The sequence below is a fragment of the Balaenoptera ricei genome, chromosome 11 (assembly GCF_028023285.1).
Source record: "Balaenoptera ricei isolate mBalRic1 chromosome 11, mBalRic1.hap2, whole genome shotgun sequence".
Classification (NCBI taxonomy): Eukaryota; Metazoa; Chordata; class Mammalia; order Artiodactyla; family Balaenopteridae; genus Balaenoptera; species Balaenoptera ricei.
This window is the reverse complement of record NC_082649.1, coordinates 74594136-74618879: the sequence shown is the minus strand read 5'-3', so window position 1 is coordinate 74618879 and position 24744 is coordinate 74594136. Positions and strand designations below refer to the sequence as shown.

Below are 24744 nucleotides of genomic sequence, written 5' to 3'. Positions count from 1 at the left end.
ATGACAAGCACTGCCCGCAGACCCGGCTGTGGTGAGACCTTCTCTGGAGGGTGGCTCTTTAATTATTAGTGAGAGGGCTTTGCTCATGATCCCCATCTTTGTTCCTTGTCTTGAACTGCTCCTGGTAGCTGGGACGAGGCCAAGAGCTCTTGGCTTCTTGGGGAAAGAGGTCTTTGAGGAGATGTCTTCACCCCCAGCTTGGCTGCTGTGGCACCAGGGCATAGCTTGACCCCCACCCCAGTTACTGTGTCTGGCCTCGAAGGTGCCAGTTCTGCCCCTGGGGAAGTGAATACACGGAACCTGTCCCAGCCATTTGGGGGCAAACCGTCTAATAAGCCTGAGTCTCAGTTTCCCTAGCTGCAAAACGGAGTGAGTATGGGATCAAAGCATGTGACTAAAAGCACCAAATCCAGAAAACGTATATTTTCACAATGTGGAATAAGTAAGTCTGGCCACTGTTTTACATACTGAACATATGGAACTTTGCACGGGACTTTCTCAGCAGCCAGTTCCTATTGTTGGCTATTTGAGCTGTGCCTCGTTTCTCCCTCTGAAACAACACTGGGAGCTGTGTTCTGGTCGTTTAGCCCGTGTTCATGGGATTTTTTTTTTTTTGTCAAATTAATTATTGTAAGCATGAAGTTCTGGGTCATTTTAAGTTTCTTGGAAAATGCTGCCTAACTGCTGCCAAATTATCCTGTGGGAACGTTGTTCCAATTTATACATTCACAATTGTGAAGCACAATGTCTGCTTCTCCTCATTCTTGCCCACACTGGGTATGACCATGTAAAATTTGCCAATTTGAGAGGCAAACGTGCTATTTATTTAAATTTCCATTTTGCTAGTTACTAAGGAGGGTAAACATTTTTTGGTTGTTTTTTGGCTGTTTGGATTTCTTCTTTGGTGAACTGTCTATGTTATGGCAAAACATTTCAGCTTTCTTTTATTAAAAAAGCTATTTTCTGGGGACTTCCCTGGCGGTCCAGTGGTTGGGACTCCGAGCTTCCACTGCAGGGGGCACGGGTTCAATCCCTGGTTGGGGAACTGGGATCCCGCATGCCACATGGCCAAAAAAAAAAGGTATTTTTAAAAAATATATATATTTATTTAATTTATTTTTGGCTCTGTTGGGTCTTCGTTGCTGTGCACGGGCTTTCTCTAGTTGCGGCAAGCGGGGGCTACTCTTCGTTGCAGCACGCGGGCTTCTCCTTGCAGTGGCTTCTCTTGTTGTGGAGCACGGGCTCTAGAGCGCAGGCTCAGTGGTTGTGGTCCACGGGCTTAGTTGCTCTGTGGCATGTGGGATCTTCCCGGACCAGGGGTTGAACCCGTGTGCCCTGCATTGGCAGATGGATTCTTAACCACTGCACCACCAGAGAAGTCCAAAAAAGCTATTTTATGATTACAAAATTTATTTTATACATATCATAAAAGTTCAGATAGTGTAGGAATGTGTAACATGACCAGTGCAGGTTCCCTGGATCAATCCTAACCCTGAGAAATCACCACTGCTGACAGTGTGGACCTTATTTTTTTCAGAATTTTCTAGAAATTTTTGAATGCCACCATTTCACCTTAAAGATTTCCGAAGGTTCATACATGGCTTTTGTATCATGAAAGGTGTTTTGCTGAGTGGCATTTTTCTTGAATAAAGGTAGCATGTTTACTTTGATGAATCGATATTTTCAGAGAAGCCATGTGGCCTAGAGGGAAGGGTACTGAATTTGGGGTCCCCACCAACCACTATCATGTCTCCCTGGGCTCAGCTGTGTGTGTGTGTGATCTGTTGGCCTTGTCCAGCCCTCGGGTCAGCGCCTCTGTGCTACCGACAGGAGTGCTTTCTGTTTTTAATGTCAGGCTGCTGAGCTGTAAAGGCAGCAGCAAGAGGATGAGGGCTCCTGATCTTCTGCCAGCACCAGCGCTGAACCAGTGCATGGTGACAATAGTTAATAATAGCCATCAATAACAGCCAGCATTTCTCATTTTTATTTATTTTTTTTTTGTGAGTGTCAATACTTCATTTTGGTGTGAAGACGGGAAGCTGGAAAATACACTGTATTTAAAATTTTCTTGGTTCCCCCTCACACTGTGGAAACCCCTTCCCCCCAGAGCTAATCTGTTCAAACTCAAATACTTACAAATTACAGCAGCAAAACAAAAGCACAGAAAAAAGAAAACCAGATGGAGAAGGTAGCCAGGCTAGTAGTGTCACTTGGTGTGGACGACTGAGGTGCTGAACAGGAGCTTCTGTTTCTGTTTTTTTCTTGTCTTTCCTCCTTTCTCTTTAGAGAGGGGATCGAAGTCGCTGGCGTGTCTACTTAGACCTCACAACAACTCTATAAAGTGTAAAATCTGATATGATCCCTGTTTTTCATACCTAAGACATGGGTTCCTAGAGACCAAATCATTTGCTTAGGGTGCGCAGCTAGCAAGTGCCAGAGCCAGAACTCAAACGTAGCCCTGCCAGGCACTGAGGGCCCTTGAGTGGTTAACCTCCCGCTCTGCAGTTCTGCAAAGCCTCATGAATCCCATCTCCCTGTCGGCCTTTATACATATTAGTCTGGTCCAAATGTATCCAGGGACCTGGGGAACCCCCAGTAGGTTCTCAGTTTTGTAAAGTCTTGAGCAAGTTGGAAGCAGGTAAAAAGATGAATTCAGGGGCTGCATCCCTGAGTCAGGGTTCTGGAGCGAGGTGGGGAGAGCATCTTTGTCTGGGTGACAATGTGCGGTTGCCACGGCAGCAGCTATGGCAACACTGATGCAAGTGGCAGCCCTGTTCCCACTGGAGCCCAGCTGGTAAGCTGGAAGACGAGGTGCCCAAGAGAATGGGCTGGGGGCTTGCTCTGCCCTATGCTTCAGACGGACCATGTTTGATAGAAATAATTAATAAATAGCATATAACTGATCAACGCGGTTAATTTTTCTCTCCCAGTTTATGGCTCTTGTGGATTAGGTGGCCAGAAAATCCTTACACAAGTCGGCGGGACTCAGGGGCTGAGAGCAGGCATCCTGGAATCAGGCTATCTGGTCCTGACCTCTAGTAACTGTGGGGCATTTCCAAGTCTAACTTCTCAGTGCCTCAGCCTTCTCTTCTGTTATGGCCATTACTTCTCAGGGTCCCCATGAAAATGAAATGAATTAATCCACATAAAAAGGCACAACACCATTATTATTTTTATTATTATTATTATTAAATTAGTAATAATAGTTCCCTCTCTTACTCAGAATTCTCTTACTCTGAGGAATTCTCTTACTCAGAATTATCCCCTCTTATCCGGAATTTTGGGGGTGGCTTGCTGTTTGTCATAGTGATGAAATAATCTCACTTTGAATGGTGCCCTTGGCATTACCTTTCCTTTTCCTGCACGTATGCTATAACGAGTCTGACGTGGTCCCAACCCGCACCACCATATTTCACTGACAGTTTGGGAATAAACATGTTTTTATGTGTGGCCCCAGTCACTGCCAAAAACAGCATTTATGGAGTTTATAATTACCTTGGAGACTGTGGTAGGTCCTGTATCAGAGAGTCAATAAACTGTTTTAAGCGATGCTGGCTAATTTAGGAATTTTGGGTGTTTTTGGAGTTAGAATCAACAGAACATTTGTAAGAGATGCCCATTTCTGAGGACTCATTTTTAAGGTTGTGATCTTCAATTTGGAGGTGTTGAGCCACCTATATACTGATTTATTAGCTTCTGATCAATATATTATTGAAAAAAGTGTGAAGACTTTCTTCTGCTCCTCTCTGGGCCAAAAGCCCTCATGGAGCCCCTGTCTGAGAGGAACTGGGAAAATAAGGTGTCTGTAAATATAATTTTTGAGTTAGAGCTTTCCAAGATTTGAAAAACATGAATTTATCTCCCTCCCTTTTGTTTCTTGTTTGTGTATGGTTTGCCAGAACAATTCCAAAGGCTTTTCTTAATTTTCTTAAGGCAAAAATTGGAAAGATAGTTCAAGGTGATTTTTTAAAACATGCCTTCTAGGCGTTGTTTATTTGATCCAAATCCATTTAAAACATTAAGAAAACTCAGCCATTAAATTTTTTAAACTAAAGCTATACTTTTATCAAAGTATAACGTGCACACAGTAAAGTGTACCAAATAGTCTGCATGGATTTTTATTTGCAGATGTAGAGAAACTAATAAATAAGACTAATCTCTGATTTATTATTATTATTAAAGTCCAGTTGCATTTCATGTAAAGAGGAGCCAACCCTGTAACACTGGCTCTGAATCTGGTGCTAGTAAGCATTTTAGTCTCCATCTCCTTTCCTCTGTTGTCACTGCTTCTGCAGTGGTTTTAACATCTGTTTCTCTGTTCATGTTCTCTGGGGCCTGACTGACTGGGTTTGGATCCTGGCTCTACCCCTACTAGTTGTGTGATTTTGGACAAGTCAGTTAACCTCTCTGAGCTTCAGTTTCCTTATCTGTAAAGTGAAAATAATAAAAGTACCTACTTATAAAATTGTTTTGAGGATTAAATGAGTTAATATTTATTAAGCACTTAGAACAGTGTCTGACACGTAATAAGCATTTTTTTTAAGTGAACCCTTAAAAATGTCATCTCCATGACCGAGAGATTGAGGATTGTCCTTGTCCATAAGGCAGAGCCCAATGGTGCTGATAAATTGATGACCGTGACTTGATTCCACATCCCTGGAGTTGAGGGGCCAGTGGCTCTCATCAGGGGAGAGCTCCAGTTTCTCATTTCAGACAAGGGGGGTGCTCTCAGTGTTGGCTCATGGGAAGGTAGAGCACGTACAAGGAGTCCTGGTTAGAAAAACACACACTCGGTAAAGAACAGTCTTTCCCCAGGCAAAACTTTAGAAAAACAACAATCTGCTGCTCCTTGATTAAAGGGTAGAAAACTAATTATCCTTTCCGGAGGGACGTGAGGCTGCTTTCTGCCGGGCTGTGACCTGGAGGTGCAGGATGTGGATTTCCTTAGGATGTAATGAAGCCTTTCCCATTGAAAATGTGCCATAATTTAGATGGATGCAGGCAGGAAGAGGGAGAATGATCCCCTTGCTTTTAAAAGCAACCCCTGAACACTTTAGAAACATCATTTGCAGGTCAGTACTTTGAGAATATGAAAAAATAATTTTCTTAAATTGGATTTGCAAAAGACCTCTGTTACAAAGCATCCCTTCAGAAATATTCTGTAATTTCTTCTAATTAGACCAGCTTATAATTAGCTTGAATATTTGAAATTCGGTGCTGCCAATGAGAAGTCATCCGTGAACTGATGACGTGGACCAGAATGCCAGTGAGGAGTAACTGGGAAACATGTTACTTTTGTGCTGAATAAATGCCAAGTAGTATTAATTCTAGTTTCTTTAGTCAAAGGAGGAGACTAAAACATTCCATCTTGGGATAATTTGTGTATGCGTTTTCTCACTGTCTTCTGTACCATCCTGTTAGGGATGGGAAGCTCCTGTTGACCTGTACTGTTTGGCTGGAGATGTCAAGAAAGTTCAAAAAAGTCTTCCAAATATTTATTGAGCATCTACCATGTGCCAGGTGTCCAGAGGTTGGGAATGAGGCATTAAAAAGACAGAAGTGGGCTTCCCTGGTGGCGCAGTGGTTGAGAATCTGCCTGCCAATGCAGGGCACACGGGTTCGAGCCCTGGTCTGGGAGGATCCCACATGCTGCGGAGCGGCTGGGTCCGTGAGCCACAACTACTGAGCCTGCGCGACTGGAGCCTGTGCTCCGCAGCAGGAGAGGCCGCGATGGTGAGAGACCCACGCACCGCGATGAAGAGAGTGGCCCCCGCTTGCCACAACTAGAGAAAGCCCTCGCACAGAAACGAAGACCCAACACAGCCAATAAATAAATAAATAAATAAATAAATAAATAAATAAATAAATAAATAAATAAATAATAAAAAAGTGTTTAAAAAAAAAAAAAGAGAAGTGCCTGCCCTCAGGGAGCTCACATTTTAATGGCTCAGCGGACTAGGCAGTACCTAAGATCCTTGTCAACTTTTATTTTCTACGAACAATGCTTCTAGATAATCTGTAGACATATCCCTCTCAGCTCTCGTCCTCCAGGTCCACTCGCTTGCTCTTATCAAGTCACCAGGGACCTCTGCTTTGCCAAATTCAGTGGGCATTTCTCCTTCCCCTACTTAGTGGCATAGTAAAGCACCCCCTCCTCTAAACACTTTCTTCGCCGGCCTCCGGGATGCCCCCTCTCACCTTGTCAGGGCTCCTCTTCTGTCTAAAGGCTGATGACTCTTGAACACAATCTCCAGTTTCTTAAATCCACCTGCAGACTCCACATCTCCATTTGGAGATCCATACCAGTGCACATGTGGCATTTCAAACGTGATATGTCTGATCTTGATTTTTGTCCCCAAATCTGCTGCTCCAGTAAGTCTTCTCCACCCTGCCAGCTGCTCATGCTAAAATCCTTAGAGCATCCTTTACTTCTCTTTTATTTTACCTTCCGTATCCAATCCACCAGCAAATCCCATTACCCTACCTTCAAATATGTACATAACTCCACCACTGCTCACCACCTCCGCTGCCACCATCTTGGTCCAAGTCCCTGCTGTCCCTCACTTGGCCACCCTCACCTCCTCCCTGCCCTTTGTCTTGTCCCTTCAGCTGTTTTCCCCACGCAGCATTGAGAACAGTCCTTTTAAAAGTTAGACCATGTTTCTTCTCTGCTCAGAATCCTTCTGTGGTCTCCCATCTCATTCAGACTAAAATCCAGAGACCTTGCAATAATCTGTAAGACCTTTGCCATCTGGTTCCTGCTCCCTCTGTGGCTTTCTCTGCTCTTTGCTCCCACTCCAGCTGTACTACCCTTGCTGCCCCTCAGCCATGCCCCAGGAACTTTGCATATGCTGTCCTGTCCACCTAAGACATTCTCCCCCCTCTTCCAGGTTCTGTTCAAACATCACTTTCTTGGGGAAGCCTGCCCTGAGCACTCCATATAAAATAGCAGCTACTCCCACCGTCCCTATTCTCCTACCCTCCATAGGTTTTCTCCATAGAATTTATCAACTCCTGACATAAGCTCCCAAAGAACAGGGACTATGTTTTTCTCTGTAGTATCCCTTATGCCTACAACAATGCCTGGCACATAGTAGATACTGGGCAAATATTTAGAGCTAACATTTATTAAGTGCTCAGTGTGAGCCAGGTAGCATGCAAAGCACTTTACTCCTCATGGCGACTCTATGAAGTCTAAGTCTCATCATGTCTGTTTTAAGTTGGAAACTGAGGCTTGAGGAAGTCCCCTAAGTTGCCCAAGTTTACATGGTGGACTTGGGCTTGAACCCAGGTCTTGGAGGCTGCAGAGCCCATGCTCTGACCACCTTATGTTCCTGCTGTCTCTTTTTGGTAGCCTTACATTGTTCTAAAAAGGTTTATGGTAGCTGCTTGACACATGGAAATGTGAATGAACAACATGTGGACTTGAAATGTGGAAATAAATGGGAGCCTTGGTGTATTTGGCATGATGGGATGGTGTCTCTTAGGATGTTTGGAGTTTTAGTTTGCTGGGAGCAGTTATGGCATTTTGTAGGTACTTTTTCCTGGATAAGGAGATAGCAAGTGAACCTTAGGGGAGTTAGGAAGGTGAAAATCACATATAATCCAAAGTGCTCTTAAATGCCCTGGGGAAGGTGTCACGCTGGAGCCTGACCTGCCCTTACGACCAGTGTTCCTGCCAGTTCTGTTCATTTAGACAGTTCTGGCCCGAGGAGCTGGCTGGAATTTGAAGATCTTTTGTTCAGAAAGTGCCTATCGCGATCCAGCTCAGCCTGAGAGAGGCCTGGGGGAGGAGAGAAGACTGCGATGGAGGCATATCCACAGCCCCGTGCCAGGCTTCCCTGGGGGTCCATATCCAGTGCACAGAAGGCCACACGAGATGCCCTCAACTATGGAACTTCTCTCTGTCTCTCTCCCTTAAGTGCATGTGGTTGTATTCATGTTCTGTCAGTGTGTATATAAGGCTATTCTGTGATACTGTTGACCACAGAACTCCTGAGGGCAAGCATTCATTCTTCAGCTATTTAATAAGATCCACGGGACTTCTCTGGTGGCGCAGTGGTTAGGACTCTGAGCTCCCAATGAGGGGGGCCCAGGTTCGATCTCTGGTCAGGGAACTAGATCCCACATGCATGCCACAAATAAGAGTTCACATGCTGCAACCAAGGAGCTGGCGAGCCGCAACTAAGGAGCCCTCAAGCCGCAACTAAGGAGCACACCTGCTGCAACTAAGGAGCATGCCTGCCGCAACCAAGACCCGGCGCAACCAGATAAATAAATAAATATAAATAAGATCCTACTAAGTGCAGGGAGTGTAGAGACAGCAGTGAATCCAAATCACATAGTCCCTGGTCTTCCAGCTCATCACCCAGAAGGAGGATAACTCTTAAAGTGCACCTTTTGTGTGCCAGGCACTAAGAGCTTTACGAATGTTTGAAATTCCCTGGCGGTCCAGTGGTTAAGACTCTGTACTTCCACTACAGGGGGCACGGGTTTGATCCCTGGTTGGGGAACTAAGATCCCACATGCCCGCATGCCACGGCCAAAAAAAAAAAAAAAAAAAAAGAGCTTTACATATGTTAACTCACTAATCCTCACAACAGCCTTATAAGGGAATCCTGTTATTACCTCCATTTTACAGAAGGGGGAAGTAGGAACAGAGAGGTTAAGTCACTTGTCCAGTGTCACACAGCTGGTGAATGGCAGAGCTGGCTCCAGCATCTGTGCTCTTAACCAATGTGCCCAACTGCCCCTTTATGGCACCACCTGAGAATCCCTGAAATTTACCAATGGGAGTTCTTCTGGAAGATTGTACCTGTGAAAAGTCCTAAAGATAAAAGCTTTGCAGGAAACTCAAGTGTAAAAAGAAACACAGCAGAATGGCTTGTGAGATGGGAGCAGAAGATGGAACGGGTGTTGCCGCAGAATATCTGAGCACAGAGACCTGGCTGGGGGTGGAGAGTGGGAGGAAGCACAGAAAGCCAGAGGCTGTGGGAATTTTTATCATTGTTGAATGATTCACGTAAATATGTGTCTCAGAAACAGGGACTTGTAGGGCTGATTTCTCACAGTACTGATAAAACTTCACATCTAAGCCATTTTTTGTCAATTCTTAAGCTGCACAGAATGCTCTCCTGGCTTCTATTTACATAATTCCCTTTTCTGGAATAGTTAATAGCATTTTACTTTGCATTATTATTTCATGAGAATTTTTTCCATGAGATATATATCTTTTATTTTGCCTGAAAATATCTTTACTTTACCCTCACTTTTTAAAAAATTGTAGTAAACTACACGTAACATAGTATTTACGATTTTAAGTGTATAATAATTCAGTGGCATTAAGTACATTCACAATGTTGTGCATCCATCACCATTGTCTAATTCCAGAACCTTTTTTATCACCCCAAAGGAAACTAGGTACCCATTAAATAGTCACTCCCCATTCGCTCTCTTCCCCTAGCCCCTGGCCACCACTCGTCCACTTTCTGTCTCTATGGATTTGCCTATTCTGGGTGTTTCATGTAAATGGAATCATACAGTATGTGGCCTTTTGTGTCTGGCTTCTTTCACTTTGCATAATGTTTTCAAGGTTGTTGCATGCTGTAGCATGTATCAGTACTTTATTCTTTTTTGTGGTTGAATAATATTCCATTTTATGCATATATCACATTTTGTTTATCCATTTCGATTCATCATTTGATGAAATTTTATACCTTTTCAATATGGTTACTAGAGGATCGGCTAGGGAACTACAAATATAATAATTTCATGGGTTTAAAAAAATCACTTCAATCTCTTTTTTTAGTTAATTTTGGAATTAGTTTGGTTAGAGCAGTTCTCCATTATTTAGCAACAGATCATAGACATTTGTTTGGGATATGCTCCATTTGGGGAAGAATTTCATTTGTTGCTCCATTCAAGTAGCAATGTGACCTGAAGATCATCTCCACTGCTTTTTCTAGAGACTACGTCTCTAAAGCCTTTGTGAAATATTTTGCTCTTTTGAATGTTTTTGAATTCAGATGGATACAAAAATCTTTTTGGAGAATGTCTCACTTTTCACGTGGGTCTCAACTTACACATTTTGGTCACTAACTGCTGAGAGAGAGCGGTGGATTTTCAAAGTCTGAGGCTCTTTGAAACTGCAGGCTCTGTTTTTCTGTAACTGTGCTGTCCAATACGGTAGACACATGCCACCTGTCACTGCTGAGAACTTGAAACACTGCTAGTGCCAATTAAGGTGTGCTGCAAGGGTGAAATACTCAGTGGATTTTGAAGACTTAGTACAAAAAAAATGTAAAATATCTCTAATTCTTTTTTCTGTTGATTACATGTTGAACTGATAATAATATCTGTATAAATTGGGCTAAGTAAACTATATTATTAAAATTAAATGGGACTTCCCTAGTGGTGTAGTGGTTAAGAATCCGCCTGCCAATGCAGGGGACGCGGGTTTGAGCCCTGGTCCGGGAAGATCCCACACACCGTGGAGCAACTAAGCCCATGCGCCACAACTACTGGGCCTGTGCTCTAGAGCTTGCGAGCCACAACTGCTGAGCCCACGTGCCACAACTACTGAATCCCGTGCACCCTAGAGCCCGTGCGCCGCAACTACTGAGCCCACACACTGCAACTACTGAAGCCCATGCACTCTAGGGCCTGCATGCTGCAACTACTGAGCCTGCATGCCGCAACTTCTGAAGCCCGTGTGCCTAGAGCCTGTGCTCCGCAACAAGAGAAGCCACCACAATGAGAAGCCCATGCACCGCAACGAAGAGTAGCCCCCGCTCGCCGCAACTAGAGAAAGCCCACGTGCAGCAATGAGGACCCAATGCAGCCAAAAAATAAAAATAAAAAATAAATTAAAAAAAAATTTAAAAAAACAAACAAAAAAATAAAGTTAAACTTAACTGCCTTTTTTCTTACCATTTTAATGTGACTCATAGAAATTTTAAATTACATACGTTGCTCACGTGCTATTTCTATTGAACAGTGAACACTGTTCTAAAAATAACTGGCAGATGGGTGGAAAATGGAAGAGAAATCTGAACAGACTTGACCTCTGTGCCTTCAGCATCTTGAAAGTGCCCCATGAGAGAGGCAGCCGTGGGTCTGGATGGCTCCAGGAGCCGCCCGGGTCTCTGCCTTCACTCTGGACCCCCTCGGCTGTCTTCTCTTTTCTCTAGCCAGACAGATCTTTCTAAAGGCAAATCTCATCATGTCACTCCCCACTTTATAACGTCAGTAGAGCCCCATTACCCCCAACCCCAGCCTTTAAGCCTCTGCCCTGGCCACCTGTTCAGCCTCATCTCATGCCTCTTTACCTCCTTCCCCGCCTGTCAAGTCCTCGTTATAAACATTATTATAATTTCCATTTTATGCACAATATGTTTCCATAGTAATGATTTAAAAATACATAATGTAAAAGATAATGTCCATCTTTATGCTCCCTCCCCCCCCACCCCAGCTACGTAATCAGTCACCGTTAACAGCTGGGCGTGTGCTCTTCCAGGGACCTCACTCTGCGCACACACAGCTGATTCTGTACGTGCATGTGTGCGCGCACGCATTTGTGTGTGTGTGTGTGTGTGAACCTAAATGAGTTTACATGTTGTGTCTTATTTCACATGCTGAATTTTAAGGTCTCTGCTGGTGAGGCTGTTAGTATACCTCATTATTTTTAATGGATGTCTGGTATTTTATTGTATAGCTTTGCCATGATTTATTCCTGTTTATTACTGTTTTTAGTTATAAAATATTTCACCCATATAGCAAAAGATCAGCTATTATAATATTCACCTCTGTACCCCCCCCATATAGATTTAATAAACAGTAACATTGTGCCCTATTGGCTTCAGAATTTTTATGTGAATAAATGAAACATTCCAGGCAGAGATTTTCTCCCCTCTCCGTCCCCAGAGAGAAGCTCTCTTCTGCAGTTGATACAGCCTCTTTATTTTACATTTTTACTACATGTGGCTATAAGCAGAGTGATATTTTGTGCATTCCTATATAGTATCATATCATATGCATATCTCCTGCAACTTGGATTTTCATTCTTTTTTCTTCCTTTTTTTTGAAGATTTTTCATTAATATATAGTTCTATGTGGTCTTCCATTGTTAAGAATGAATATAGCTTCATTTAATCCATTTCCTTATTTACAGACATTTCAGTTGTCATACTTTAATTCCAATTGTTCAAATGTGTCGTCTCTCCTTTACTTCTTAACTCTGGACTCTTTTTATCTTCTGTGGAACAGTCTGTATAAGATTGGAATGATCTGTTGTTTTGAAGGTTTTGTAGAATTCATTAGCAAAGCTGTCCAGCCTGGTGCTTTCTTTCTTTTTTTTTTTTTAATTAGTTATTGAGCTTTTTAGGTTTTCTATTTCTCCTTGAGATATTTTTGATAAGCTATATATTTTGAAGGAATATATGCAGTTTAAGTTTTCAAATGTAATGGCATCAAGTCACTGATAGCATTCTTTTGTCATTGACTTGATGTTGTGTCTGTAGTTCCGTGCCTCCATCTGTAATAGTATTTATCAGTGTTCTCCCCACCCCCTTTTAACTTGATCAGCTTTACCAGTTTTGTCTATTTGGTTAATCTTTTCAAAGATAAGTTTTTTTACCTCCTGCACTTTGAGCATGCTTTTCCTGTGGCCTGGCCTACAGTTCCTTTTTCTCATCACCTGGCTGAGTCTTTCTTCTGGCTCCTCAATCCTTGATTGAGCCACTTTGGCACTCCCCATGACCACTCTTTTTTTAAAAAAACACTTACCATGTTGTAATCTCTCTCTGTCTCTCTCAATTTTTGGTCTGGCTGCTCTTCTGCAAGCTCCACGAAAGCAGGAACTAGATCTGTTTTGTTCACCACTGTCTCTGTAACGTGTGGCACTGTGCCTGGTGTACAGTAAGTGCTCAATAAATATTGGTGAAGAAATTAATGTGTGACCCCATTATACATAAAGAGGTACAGACCCATTCTCCAAGGGATGAGGGCTCTCTTTCCAGGTGCGTTCTCAATGGGACTGTTGCAAAAAGGAAGCAACTACTGCCAGCTGAGCATTCTGAGGTTCTGTGATTCTTTTTTCCCAGTATTTATCAGGAAGTAAAGAGCTGGACTTGCAGTCATGGCATGAGTAGAATGAAGCTGACATGACTCATTGAGCCACAGAAACATGGTACCGAGTGGTGCCTTTGTACTTTCATTTAAGAGAGAGACAAGCCAAGGTGATGAGACTTCCATTCTGCAAACTATCTCTTTCCAGTGAGCTTCTCCAGGAAGAATTGGGTCTTTACCTGGCTAAACACCTGCCAGTCAATCCTTGATTATGTACCAGAAATAGAAACTAAAACAACATTTAAGCAAAGGAAACCACCATATCTTAAGTGGTCCAACCAGAATAAAAATAACTGGCATTAATTTCTCCTATAAAGTGTAGCTGTTTGGTTTTCCTAGTAATACTACAGTTGTCTTCATGAAGAAAGAGAGAGAGGTAAAACAAAAGAAAAGAAATCCAAGGAAAGTTTTTTAGCAAGATGATCTGGGTTGACAATTAAGATATTAAAATATTTACAACATATAAAACATGCTGACAAAGGTAGTAATCTTTGAAAAGGAAAAGGGGGGCAGGAAATGAGAAAGGGAAGGCGGGGCTCTTTTCAGGGTTACATCATGTTCATATTTAGGGCTATGTTGTTGTCACCTAACAAAATATTCATAGCACCTTAAAGCCTTTGTTTTATTTTACTTATATGTTTTCCAGTCTGTAAGAATTAGATGTATATTTCATTGTCTCTCCAACATGAACCTTGCCAATGATAATTATAAGTAATATCCCCTTTACTGGTTTAAAGAAGGCATTTTCTCAATAATAGTGACAGCTAATTTGAGCAGCTATTAAGGGCCAGACTCTCTGCCAAACATTTGTATAGTACGTTATTATTTTTTTAATCAACCATCTTTTATTCCTTTTTACTTGTTTTATGGTACATTAATGTTTCAATTTTGTAAAAAAAGACTATTCTCTCCACTTTCCAGATGAGAAAATGGAGGCTCAAGGGGAGTAAAAAGTAGGTAGCCTGGTTGAAGTCCTCCAGCAAGAAAGGGAGGGAGGCACTCTGGGTGCCCCAAGTCGGTTCCACCCCGAACACCAGACTCTCAGCGCCCACGGTACAGGCAGCAGACGCAACCTGAAACCCACACTCCTGGGAGATGCTGTGGAGATGGTCATCAACCCTCTTCTCAAGGCGCTGGGAGAGAGTCACACTTGTTTTCACGTGGTGGGAAAATACATCCTGTTGTTAACCCACTGAGCTTGTTCTCTCTGATTCCAGCCACACACACACCTGAATCGGAGATCATTCCCTAAACGCACCTTGAATCCTGACTTTTCACTCTTACTGTGGGCATTTCTCCATTTCTACTATGAGCTCTCCCGGGGGTGGAGAGTTTATAACTTTTCTTTCCAACCTTTCCTAAGGTTGTAACCTCCTTCCAGTCAAGAATCTGTGCCTCCTGTCTCGGCAGTTTCTCTCCTGCTGCTTGCCCAGCCCTGGCTCCCATCAGCTCCCCCGTGGAGGATGACCAGTGAGCGTTGCCCTTCTGACATCTGTGGATGGGCTGTGCTTCCCAACCACGTGTGTACACACCGTGCACAGACCTGGCTCACTTAGGGGCCTGAGGACTGGACACACTATAGATAACTCCTCCCAGCCCTGTCAGGAAGTCCAACTGCATATCTTTGTGTCTGAGAAACCTGTAGAACCAAGTGCCATTTTCTCCCTTGGACTTTTGCTGACAGTGCAAAGAAGTTGCTTCTAAAACAGAAGAAATATACCCAGGACTGATTGCCCCTCCTGTGATGAGGACCCGGCCTTCACAGGCTTCTGAGATGCTATCCTTTATGCTGCCAGTTTCCCTCACAGGCTACCTGAAGGAGTCTTCTCAGGAGGGTGCATTTTACTCCCTGGAGCTGTCCTTCAAAACCACGTGGGTGGTAGTGTTTGTCTGGGGAGGACTTATGATGCCAGATTAGATAGTTAAAAGGAACTCCAGCCAATGTGAATGATCTGGAAGCCTGGCAGGTGGTGGAACGCAGGGGTGGGGGAAGCACCAGTTAGAGACAGCCGTCTTCTAGATAGGTTTCCTGGCAGTTTCCCCAGCCAAGGGGGGTGCGACCGAGTTGCCCAAGAGTGCCCTGGATTGACAGACTTGCTCTGATGCTTTTTCTTTGCCTATGAGGCCTCTTAGTGTGAGGCCCTGCTAAACTGGTGCCCCCCAACAAGGAACCCCCAGGCTGCATTCTTCCAAATGCATGGAAGCCCTGTTTGGTGGGGCTTCTCTCTATTTGAGAGGGGCTACATCCCCTGAATCTGGAGTCAGACATATCTGGGTATGAATCCCACCTTAGACACCTACCAGCTGTGTGACTTCTGGCATCTGGTTTAACCTCTCTGAGCCTTGGTTTAACCCATCTGTAAAATAGGGTAATGATAATATCCCCATTATACCATAATATTATATGAAAACATATTATGATATAACGTTATTTATTTAAATGTATGTAATGCCATACATATAAATATATAAAATATGATAATGTATAACACCATTATAATGCTACCTATATATCATGTATTAACGTTAGAGTATAGCTAACATAATAACCCATCTAATTGTTATTCTCAGACTTAGATTATGTAGGCAGAGTACTTAGAACAGTCCCTGGCACATCATGTAACTCAGTCACTGTTAATTATTGTGATTTTCATTTTCTGTGGCCTGCAACATACAAAACAGGGGCACATTGACTAGGAATGTTCTGGTACATGTTGTTGCTTCGGAAGCAATGAAGCTCATCAAATAATTCGGAGAGCAAAGCCCAATTATAACCTTGGAGGGGAGGGAGCGGTATCCAGGGAGAAGTATTGTTGAATTCTAAGTTTTGTTTTTTTTTTTTTTAAGGGAGAAATGTCTTTTCAGAAGAGCTTAGACCAACATGTTACTTAATAAGAGAAGAGTATTAAATCTAAATAACCACCCACGTTTTCTCTGTTTGTCTTGAGAAGTTATTAGCCTGGGTTTTTATTGTACATGTGGGTGAGGAGGAGGAGTAGGCAGAAGAAGGGGGTTGGGTATAAAGACACATCAGCAGGAGGGAGTTCCCCTCTGTTTTGGTCAGTTATCCCAGCTCTGCTGTGTCAATACTGTGTCCCTGATTGAAGGCTGTCCTTGGAGCCAGGATTTGGAGGGGGGGAGGGGGGGGTGGGGGGGGAGGGTGGGCAGGTTGTGGGGGCTGGGCACCATGCTGACATCTGTTGAGAACTTAGCAGTGACAGCACTGGAGTTAGAACCCTCATCTCATCTTGACTCTGTGTACAGGGTATTATTTCTCGTTTTGCACATAGGAATAGGAAAGCTCCAGAGCTTAAGCCTCGGGCTCAGGGTCACACAGCTAATAAAACACCATGGGGTGTGAGATCAGACACCTGAGACCAGAATCCTGATTTCACCTGTGTGGTGATAGTTGAGTCACTTAATATCCTTAGGTGTCTGTTTTCTTATCTGTTAAATGGGTACAACAGTGAACCTCAGTTCCCAGTGGAGAGTCAGTGAGATTAACTACATAAAGTATTAGCATATGCTGTTTTAAATACTCAATACCTGTCAGCTGCTGCTATTATTATAACTATGTTGTATTTTGTTTATTTATCTCTTATGCCTGGTAGAGTCAGTCCAGATTTTTATCAGGGCTGACACTGCAAAGCCTGTGCAGTGGTCACTACAAGCATCCTGCCTTGCATTCCTGCTGATTGTGGCAGGGAGGTCAAAGAAAAGGTGTGAGTATCATGTTAAACAACCAGCACCACCACCCTTTGGCACATCAGTGACTAAAGTCTCAGGGCAATTGCAAGGTGGACCTTTTTCAGGGATGTTTTTCGGTGAAGTGGTACTTCAAGCAAAGATGACATTTGAATATCCATATTGACAGGCATAGCATTTTGGGGAGGAGTAATTTACCACTCCATAAAAACACTGTAAGAGGTATCCTTGTGGGTATGTTGGCAGCTACAAAATTGGATTCACTTTACAAGACAGAAGTAAGGTGTTCCTGGTGTGTCTGGAGCCGCCCAGCCCCCTTGCTGCATCTTTCCTTTTCTGTACCGTTTACCTGCCGCTTGTGCAGACCCGACTTGAAGCTGCCTCCATCACATCTAAGGCGGTTGATTCGTGGGGAGAGATTAATAGGCGAGGAAGCCAGTTCTAACTTGTTAGGCAGCGGCTGCATGTCCTGTCAGTCGTCCCTTTAAAAGTTTGGAGCTCCAGTGTGGCCTGAGTCGAGGTGCAGGAACTCCCCAGCAAGTGAGCAACAAGGGAGGGTTCCAGGCTCTGCCGAAGCTACAGACATCACCTGATGGCATCCCTTTGGGAACTGCTTGTGTGTGAGAAATAAAGATCAAGATTGGAGTTTGGTCTGGCTTTTTGATCTCATCCAGGTTGAATTTTAGATTTTCTTTTATTTTTTTCTTTTATCTTTTAATTTTTGACTTTTTTAAGGGACTCTGGAGCTTTCCTCCTGGGGGCCTGGGAAGGAGTTTGCAGTGAGTTTGGCTGCTAAAGATTGCAGCGCTGTAGAAAACAATAGCTGCCTCACCTGCCTGGACCATTTCTCCAAGCATTTCTCTTTTTGACAAAGCTACATCTGAAATTGGTGATTTCCTCTGAAGAGCTAACCAATGAATAATGAATGCATCGTCTTTTTTTTTTTTTTTTTTTGTCCTCTTCCAGGCCTAAACGGCAGCGGCAAAACAACTTTCCCATGTTTCCGACTCCTAAAGCCTGGAATTTCAGAGGGGTAAGTGTTTTCCCTGGACAGTCCCAGCCATTATATGTCCTGTTCCAGATGCTCCAGAGAGGACACTGCCGAGGTTGGCTTTACTAATCAAAGTCTCCACCAAGCTTCTGTGCTTTACCACTTGGGGAAGTCATGTTTGCATCAGCGCTTGTGGTTTAATTAAAAAAATCTCAGTGGCTCGCTAAGCACCCATTGATGTTGCTTGCCCTGTAGGTCTTGGGTTACTGGAAGCATCTTATGAAGAAGCCAAGAGATGTCAAGGTTGATGAAGTGGGCGTTGTGGCTGTTTTGGGGGAACAAAAAGGGAACCGGTGCACAGTGAAGGAAAAAGAAATCAGAAATGTACAGTCTATTCATACGTAGATTTATGACTTTGCAGGAACTTTACTTTACAAAAGGAGAGGTCTATAAGCTTTAAACAGACTCTAAAGGGAATCATAGAATTCTCCCAATCACAAAGCCGTAGACCCTTAGAGGTGGAGGAAGGGTCAGATTTAACCTCCCCTTGATGCAGAGTTCTCTTCCTTTATGTGATTATGATAATAATAATAGTCAAAGTGTATGGAGGCCCTTCTGTGTGTTAAAATGAATTCTAGCTCTGACTTCAGGAACAAGACCCTTGCCTGTGTAGAGAATGCTCTGAGCTCTGTTTCACCGGCAGGCCTTTGCATGTGTTGTTCCTTCTGCCCAGAACACTGTCCCCTGCTGCCCAGCACTACACTCTTACACACACTGCACTGGCCCACCCACTTTACCCATTGGGTCTAAGCCTTGACATCACCTTCTGTGGGAATGCATCATGTCTGCCTCCTGAATCTGACCTAGAGGCACCTCCTGTGGACCCCTGTACTTTTTTCTCATTGTTAAGATTGTTACTTAACACTTACTGAAATTTAAGATTGGAAGCCCCAAACATCAGAGACCTTATCACTCTCTCTTGTTCACTGCAATATCCCTGGGCCTAGCACAGTGCCTGGCACATACATGCTTAATTAATTTGAATGAATAAATGGAATGAATGAATGAATAAAAAAATCTCTTAGGGGCTTCCCTGGTGGTGCAGTGGTTAAGAATCCACCTGCCAATGCAGGGGACACGGGTTCGAGCCCTGGTCCAGGAAGATCCCACATGCCACAGAGCAACTAAGCCTGTGCGCCACAACTACTGAGCCTGCGCTCTAGAGCCCTCAAGCCACAACTACTGAGCCTGTGTGCCACAACTACTGAAGCCTGCGTGCCTAGATTCCGTGCTCTGCAACAAGAGAAGCCACTGCAATGACAAGCCTGCGCACTGCAACGAAGAGTAGCCCCTGCTCGCCGCAACCAGAAAAAGCCCGCACACAGCAACGAAGACCCAACGCAGCCAAAAATTTAAAAAATTTTTAAAAATTAAAAAAAAAATCTCTTACATCTATCAGACACAAAATTCAATTCAGATTATGTTTCAAGTTCAAGTCTTTAGTGTTTTCAGCACTGTTTTTACTAGTTTGATTCATCTTTAATATCCTACATACATCTCAGTCATTTTCCTCAGATGTCTTTTTAAAAATATAGATCCTGGCTCTCTTTTAGCTAAGTTTCAGTATGCTTTTCACTGCATACAAAGAGAAATGTGTTGACACGTATCCATAAATGGATAAGATCCCCATTTCTCAAAGTATGTTCAGTTGCATGATCATAACCATTAAGTGAAAGAAACTTGTGTGGTCAGATAAACTTGGGACACCCTGAGAGCACCAAATTAAATATGTTCACCACTGCAGGACTTCTCAGAGCCTTTGATGGGTTGATGTGCATAGAGACTACGTGAAGGAGACCTGATAGGATTTTGTTTGGAGCATTTCCCAAAGTCATTGGCCATAAACCCTTTGTTGACAAAACAGTTTATACACACTTTGGAACAGTTGATGCTTGTAGCTGATTTTGAACTACAGAAAAATTGAACCTTCTGTGAGCAATTGCCTGTTTTGAAGGTGTTTATTTTCTCTCCTTCTCTACCCTCTTTTCAATGTTCCCCACCCTTCCTTCTGATTCAACAGTAGTCACTAGTCTAGGGTTGGGGTACATCTAGAGTTTGCCCTGAGTTTGCCTGGGACTGTCCTGGTTTTAGCACTGAAAGTCCCATGTCTTGGGAAACTTCAGTCCCGGGCAAGCTGGGACAATTGATTACCCTACCTATGGCTGTGAGACCTCTTAAACTGTTTGTCCTTGAAAAATATTTTATGAACTTTTAAGCACAAGTCTGGTTTGTAGAACTTGCTGCTGAAAAGGAACCTGTTAGATGCACACTTGGTTTAAGGGACCCTCTGTCAGTTGTAGCCTTGCAGGGGTAACATTTAACATTAGTAATTTGCTGCAGGGGAACAAACAAACAAAGTGCCCCTGGCTAATTGCAACCAAAGAGATGACAGAATCTAATGCTTTGTTGACTTCAGTTTCCTATCAGCCCTCAAATTCTTAGCCAGCTCATAAGATTTTCCCAAATGGTTAAAAGTGTCAAAGTGACTAGAGTCTGTTAGGCAGTTAGGCCAGTTGTTGTGTTGATCTTGGTCTCTTGTCTTTGTTTTGATTCTTCCGGCCCCTGTAGCTTCTTGGTAAAGTTAGACAAACTGACCTCAAGATACACCAGAGGGAGATGGTTCAGGGCCTGGTCAATTGCCAGATTCCTCTGTGGCCAAATCATCTCTGTGTCACTTGGAGCGTAATCCTCCATGACATGGTGGGGGAGGAAGGAAACCCAACTAAGTGGAAACACCCTCACTCCCAGCCAGGACACGCTCTGTAACCATCACTATGGTAATTGGAACTGAAGACAAGAAGCACCCAGAATGCCGGGAGGAGGACATTGGAGGTATTCTCTAGCTGATACATTTTCTGTAATGAAATGTGACTCTCGGGCCTGCTAGACTGAACTGGGCAGGCTGTTCTAGGGCAAGGCACGCATTCTGTGAACTCTTCCTTTTCTTCTTTATTTGGAAAGGAAGGTTTTAGAATCTCTGTGCTAGCAAATTTCCCATGTTTATATACATGGCAGAGGAAACCATTAGAAGCATTTGCAATTCCATTCCTCTTTAGCTTGTAAAGAAGAAGCATCCTGTGTTAGTTCACCCAGGCCCTGGACATTTGTGGGGTTTGGGGGTGGGAGTGGGGAGAAGAGGTGATAAGAAATGGGTTGGAAAAGGCAAGAGGAGAAGGAACCACATGGCTCTAGATGAGAAGTGAAGAGGGAGACACATGAGAGCCAAGGAGGGAGCCGGGGACAGGGCACAAGGGGAGCGAAGGGAGTGGTCAGTGTCTTAAGGAGTAGACATTCTGGGAAAAGACAGATGTTTCAAAAAAATTTTAAGGAAAGTCTTGCTGAATGAATGTATTGTAACCCCCTCCTCATCCTCCCTGGAAACATTCACTGCAGATCTGCATGACTTCTCAAGGCATTAGGAGTAGCATTTGTGGTTTTCCTTTTTTTTTGGCTGGAGTTTTTGTCTGCAGAGAGTCTCGGGAAGGGCTGGAGACACTTGGATGACACATCCTTTCTACCTACCACGCGGTTCAGTCCTCTCATGAGTTGACGTTGTTAGTTGTCGGTTGTGTCCTTTGGTTCTCATGCTCGTCTAAGGAGACAGAGGCCCTGGGTGTTACCAACCCTATGGGACTTCCCTTACCCTCCCGGGCAAGGGGTGGTGCTGTGCCATCTCTCATCAGACCATGGGTGCTACAGAGATGTTCATGGAGAGAAGCCAAGAGGATGGTTTTGGTTGGGACAGTTTTGGTGGGAACATCATGAGTGAAACCAGAACAGAATGGGGAGAATAAGAAAGCAGGACCCTCAGAGAGGTGGGACCCTGGGAGGTGTCTTGCTCTGAGACATCTCTTCTGGATCTGGTTGGGGGAGTGCTGAGCTCAGAATTTCCACCGTTCCTTGTGAAAATATTTGCTACAGCTCCTCCAGTAAGCTGAGAAATAAGGTCACAGAGACAGACTCAGGGAGGAAACTCACCCTAGAAATGTGAAAATCTCTGGACCACAACACCTGCCATTGCCTGTAGTTAACTTAAAAATGCGTAACAAGACCTACCATGTGTGAGGCATTGTTTTAGGTGCCAGATCTGAGATTTGAATTTTAAATATCAACCAAATTTCAGGGCCATGCTGGTCTTGTCTCTTTCTCCAGTGCCTGGTCTTTACTCTTGCCTAAGCCATTTGGTAAGAAATTTCTAAACTCTGGGGCTTTGGAAGGGACTTTGAACATTGTAGCCCTAACTTTTTAATTTTCAGGTGAGAAAAATAAGGTTTAGTGTATTAGTCAGGACTCTTCTGACTACGAGTGATAGAAACTCAATCAAAACAAGCTCAAGTAGAAAGGGGAATTGATTGGTTCATTTGACTGAGGGAAACTGATGGGTAGGCTTCAGGTACCACTGTATCCAGGTATACTGTTTCAGCTTTGTCACTCTTGGGGTTTTGGTCTTGTCTTTTCCTACTGCACATGGACTTTTTTGGAGGGAGTGGATAACCACAAACAGCCATACTTTTCCAGAGGAAAGAGAGAAGTTTATGCTTCCATAATCCAGATGTGAAATCCCAGCGTAGGACTCTTATTGAGTCTTTTCCATTATGGTTTTATGTGACCTTGGCCAGTCACATAGCTAAACCTTGGCCAATCACTGTGGTCAAGAGTATTGGACAGGGCTTCCCTGGTGGTGCAGTGGTTGAGAGTCCGCCTGCCAATGCAGGGGACACGGGGTCGAGCCCTGGTCTGGGAGGGTCCCACATGCCGTGGAGCAGCTGGGCCCGTGGGCCACGGCTGCTGAGCCTGCACGTCTGGAGCCTGTGCTTGGCAGCAGGAGAGGCCGCGATGGTGAGAGGCCCGCGCACTGCGATGAAGAGTGGCCCCCGCTCGCCGCAACTAGAGAAAGCCCTCGCGCAGAAACGGAGATCCAACACAGCCAAAAATAAATAAATTAATTAATTAATTAAAAAAAAAAGAAATAGAGCATTTTAAAAACAAACAAACAAAAAAAAAGAGTATTGGACAGGCCTTGTTCACATGCTCCTCTAAGGGAGCTGGGTGGACAGTATTTCGTGATTGGCAGTTCCACTAGAGCCACTGGAAGTGGGGAAGGGTCATTTGCTCCAAGGAACAGTTTGTTGTTGTTTTTCTTTCTTTCTTTCTTTTTTTTTTTAATAAAATGTTAATAAGCATTTATTCAATCATAAAGACACAAAATTGAATAAGACACAGTCTTGATCTTGTGAACCTTAACATCTAGTAGATGTGTATGTAAACAGATTATTTTGTCATTGCAAAGTGTCAGAGTAGGAGGCATATGACAGAGCTGCTTAACAGAGGTTAAAAACAAAAGATCCCTAAACATGATAGTAGACACCTGTATTTTCAAATGACCCCGCCTGGTTATATGGCATGGGTAACATGAGTGCCATCCGTGCCTGCAGCCTCTGGCACCCTTGTCAGGTGAGTAGGGAATCCCTCTTAGTGGGGTGTCCAGATATTTGGGGGGTCAGTGGGTGCTTGAAATTTAGTGCAGGGTTTGGGAAGCACATCACATTTTTTAGGGCAAAGGTCCTCATTTTTTAGCCACTTTCAGAGTTCTATGATCCATGTACCTATGGATACAGTTCTGATGGTAGAAAGTAGTTACGTATATGAGACATCTGTAGAAACATTGATTTGAAAGCCTTTCAAAGCCTGTTGAGGCTTATTCATCCTGCTGGGGCCAAAAATGGCTCTTATTGGCCTTTGAAAGGGACACTTCTCACATAGGCTGACCCGCTATCAGCCCACCACATCCAGCCTGCCCCAACTCCTTCCTGCATGGACATTTGGCCTTCCCTCCCACACCCCAAGCATCTATAGTTCCCTGCCCAGCCTTCTCTCTATGCACTTTTTTGGTACATATTCCTATCATTCCTGGCACAGTTAATGCTCTTTTAAATACTAACCTCCTGCTCCAAGGAAGAGTTTGGTACTGTCACCAAAGGAAGTCCAGTTCCTAGACAGACAGGAAATAATGCTGACCGCTGTGAAGGTCAAGCCAAGAGATCAGGAGCAGAACCACGTCTTCAGACAATAGGTCCTGTGCCTGCTCCAGGCTGTCCGACCCATCCTAGGCCCCGTGTTTGGAAGGAAGTTGCATTCCGAAGTGCAGCCGAATGTTTCTTGATGATCAGGCTGAAATGCTTTGAAATTCACAACTCATTAGAGTGACAGAGTCTCTAATACTCAACACACACCTGGCCCGGTCATTGTTTACTGTGGCCTCACCTCTCTTTTGCAAAAGAAGGTGGAATGGCTTTCTCTTCTCTCACAGCCTCCGTTTGTACATTTACCTACATTATTTAACATCAGCTCCAAGCAAGGCTGTGGCAGTCCTGCATGGTAGATAGTATCTGTTCCGTTTCGAAGATGAGGAAACTGAGACCACATCTGCTCACTTGCCTAAAATCACAGCCATAGCAAGTGGCAGAGCCAGCATTTAAACCTGGGACAGTCTGTCCCCAGGCCGTTGAAGCCTACTGCCTCTTTAAAACAAGGCTGATGACACATACTTTGTCTTCAAAGGAGGTAAGACATGACCAACTGTTTAAAAGTGCTAGAGGGCTTCCCTGGTGGCGCCGTGGTTGAGAATCTGCCTGCCGATGCAGGGGATGCGGGTTCGAGCCCTGGTCTGGGAGGATCCCACATGCCACGGAGCAACTAGGCCCGTGAGCCACAGCTACTGAGCCTGCGCGTCTGGAGCCTGTGCTCCGCAACAAGAGAGGCCACGACAGTGAGAGGCCCGCGCACCGCGATGAAGAGTGGCCCGCTTGCCACAACTGGAGAAAGCCCTCGCACAGAAACGAAGACCCAACACAGCCAAGAAT

The 24744-nt window shown here is 44.0% G+C and overlaps 1 protein-coding gene across 3 annotated transcripts in view; it reads left to right on the top strand.

The window, feature by feature from the left end:
• The window catches only part of ARHGEF3 (Rho guanine nucleotide exchange factor 3), a 309373-nt gene that overhangs the window by 87057 nt on the left and 197572 nt on the right, over window positions 1-24744 (top strand). For 2 of the 3 annotated variants that reach the window (XM_059939953.1, XM_059939952.1), the window contains exon 3: window positions 17797-17863. The exons of the other annotated variant lie outside the window; for it this stretch is intronic. In XM_059939953.1, the coding sequence (XP_059795936.1) occupies window positions 17797-17863 (67 nt within the window). The remainder of the gene's footprint in view (window positions 1-17796; window positions 17864-24744) is intronic. 3 annotated transcript variants of the gene reach the window in all.